Source organism: Pristiophorus japonicus, chromosome 19, assembly GCF_044704955.1.
Source record: "Pristiophorus japonicus isolate sPriJap1 chromosome 19, sPriJap1.hap1, whole genome shotgun sequence".
Taxonomy (NCBI): Eukaryota; Metazoa; Chordata; class Chondrichthyes; family Pristiophoridae; genus Pristiophorus; species Pristiophorus japonicus.
Window position 1 is genome coordinate 61,389,812 of NC_091995.1, and position 2,408 is coordinate 61,392,219.

The window sequence follows — 2,408 nt, forward strand, 5'->3', positions numbered from 1 at the left end:
ATTTCAGCATAAAACGGGACTTCACAGGTCAGTCTGGAACTGATACTGTACATGTCTTTCTGTGTCTCACCGCCCTATCTCGCACTCTCCTGTCTCTCGCTCAGCCCTCTCCCCTCTCTCTGACTCTCTGTTGCTATCCGCTCTCTCTTGTACTGGTTGTGAAGGCGGGGTACTATTAATTAGCGTGATGTGGAAACAATTTTGGAGGTGTAAGACTGATAATGTCGCTATTTCTCTCTCTGGTGCAATACGTGAAGGCGTGGCACGGTTACGGAGCATAATATGGTGACACTAATACAAAGTGTAAGACTGATACTTTGTCTGTCTCTCTGTCTTTTCCGCTGGTGCTATAGATGAATGTGTGATATTACTATTGTGTGTAATATGGAGACACAGTTTGGGAGTTTAAGACTGATACTGTGTCTGTCTCTCTGTCGCTCTCTCTCTCTCTGATAGCCATCTCTGGGTGTTGAGTTTGGGATGGATCAGACGCCAGTTACTGTTATATGTCCCTCATTTTCGGAGGAGAGAGACAAAGAGAAGCTGCAGAGGCGGTGAGCACATCATTTGTATTTTCATATTAGTCAAACATATTTCTGCATTAGATCAATATAACAACTTAAAGCAGAGATGGGTTAAGCCAGCCACAGCTGTGATTGGCCCCTGCCACTGATTCTGGGAACAGATACTGCGAGGAGCAGCAGCCTCAGAGTGTTTAACATTTACTGAGCTGGGAAACTTTCACTGACCCGAGAAACGGCAGCACAGCCGAGCGGAGAGGAAAACCTGTGATGGGAACTGTAAATCTGGGAACAGTTTGTGTATGAATGTGCAGATTTCAACATTGTGTGAACGAGAGTGTGTTAAAGGGGCGGGCGTGTTAGACTAATATCACTGTATTTGTGTGTCCGCTCTCATCGCCGGATTTCAGAGTCCTTCTTGTGTAAAATTCTAAGATTTCCCTGTCACAGTATCGCCCTGCTGCCCTGCTCAGGCCTGAAGCTGGAATTAAACAGAAAGTTTGACTTGATTTCAAATTTCAGTCAAAAAATGGAAAATATCCGCGATCGGGTGAGAGAACGCGACCAGTGCAGCAATGAAACGGGTTTAATTCGAAATTGCTGCCTTCAATTCGGATGAACCTTTCTCGACAGCAAGCATCCCGGTCTTGGGGACAGAAAGAAGCCCGTCTGGAAATCGGGAGAGCTGGAGTTGCATTGGAATCGGAGAGTTAGTGAGGAGACAGAAACACAGAGGGTCGGGGAGCTGACAGAAGGATATCTCCGCCCCGTCCACTAGCTGCCTTTAAGTTGCTCTGTGTCGCCACCTCTCATTTCATTTCTGACCCAGCTCTGACTGTCAGAGAGATTTTCCATGGAGTCGTGGACATGACTGATAATTGCAGCCGTGGAAATGGCTCCTCCTGCCGCCGCCGCTCAAACCAGGGCTCCCAGCAAGAAGAAGGTGGTGTATTCCTGCTCCAAGCCAGCCGGCCCCAAGTTCGGCAAACAGATTCTCAAGGTTGTGGCCGAAGGCAGTGATCGCAAGGGGATGTCCCTGGCTGCGATAAAGAAGGCTCTTGCGGTCAAAGGAGTCGATGTGGAGAAGTGCGGGTACCAGATCAGGTTCAGTATCAAGAGGAATGTGACAAATGGTTCCCTGAAGCAGATCAATGCCACGGGCGCCTCGGGCTCCTTCAAAGTCGCTGAGATGGAAACCCCGGGGAAAGTGGGAAGGAAGGTGAAGAAACCAGCAGCCAAAAAATATCCAGCCAAGCAGACGAGCACCAAGAAGGCGCCAACGGCAAAAAAATACAGCGAAAGCACCGGCTGGGAAGAAGGCATCGGCAAAGAAGCCCAAGAGCCCCAAGAAGGCCACAGGCGCAAAGTTGAAGGCGGCCAAAAAGGTGGAGAAATCAATCGCCAAGGCCACGCCCAAATCAGCAAAGTCGAAGAAAGCAGCGGCGAAAAAGTAAATAAAAAGGGCAACTTCTAAACATCTGAACCCAAAGGCTCTTCTGAGAGCTACCCACACCTCTCTGAAAAGAGCTCATCCGGGAATCAAATGATCCCTGTCCCGGGGCCGGGCTCAGATTCCGTTCAGAAATCATTGAAAATGATCCCAGGATCACTTGTGACTCGCTGACATTAGCTGCACCCACACTCATCCAGTATCTGGACCCACCCCTCCCCGAGTGTCTGCACCCACCCCCTCCCCTGGTGTCTAGTGTCATTGCAAGAGGGATGGAGTACAAAAGCAGGGATGTCCTTCTGCAACTGTATAGGGTATTGGTGAGGCCGCACCTGGAGTACTGCGTGCAGTTTTGTTCACCTTACTTAAGGAAGGATATACTAGCTTTGGAAGGGGTACAGAGACGATTCACTAGGCTGATTCGAGAAATGAGGGGG

General features: G+C 49.3%; 1 protein-coding gene across 1 annotated transcript; it reads left to right on the top strand.

Annotated features, from left to right (window-relative positions):
* Nucleotides 1-1,413: 1,413 nt before the first annotated feature.
* Nucleotides 1,414-1,995, top strand: LOC139230244 (histone H1-like). Its single transcript, XM_070862076.1, has one exon. It carries the CDS (start codon nt 1,414-1,416, stop codon nt 1,993-1,995), a length of 582 nt encoding a protein of 193 aa, XP_070718177.1.
* Nucleotides 1,996-2,408: the final 413 nt, after the last annotated feature.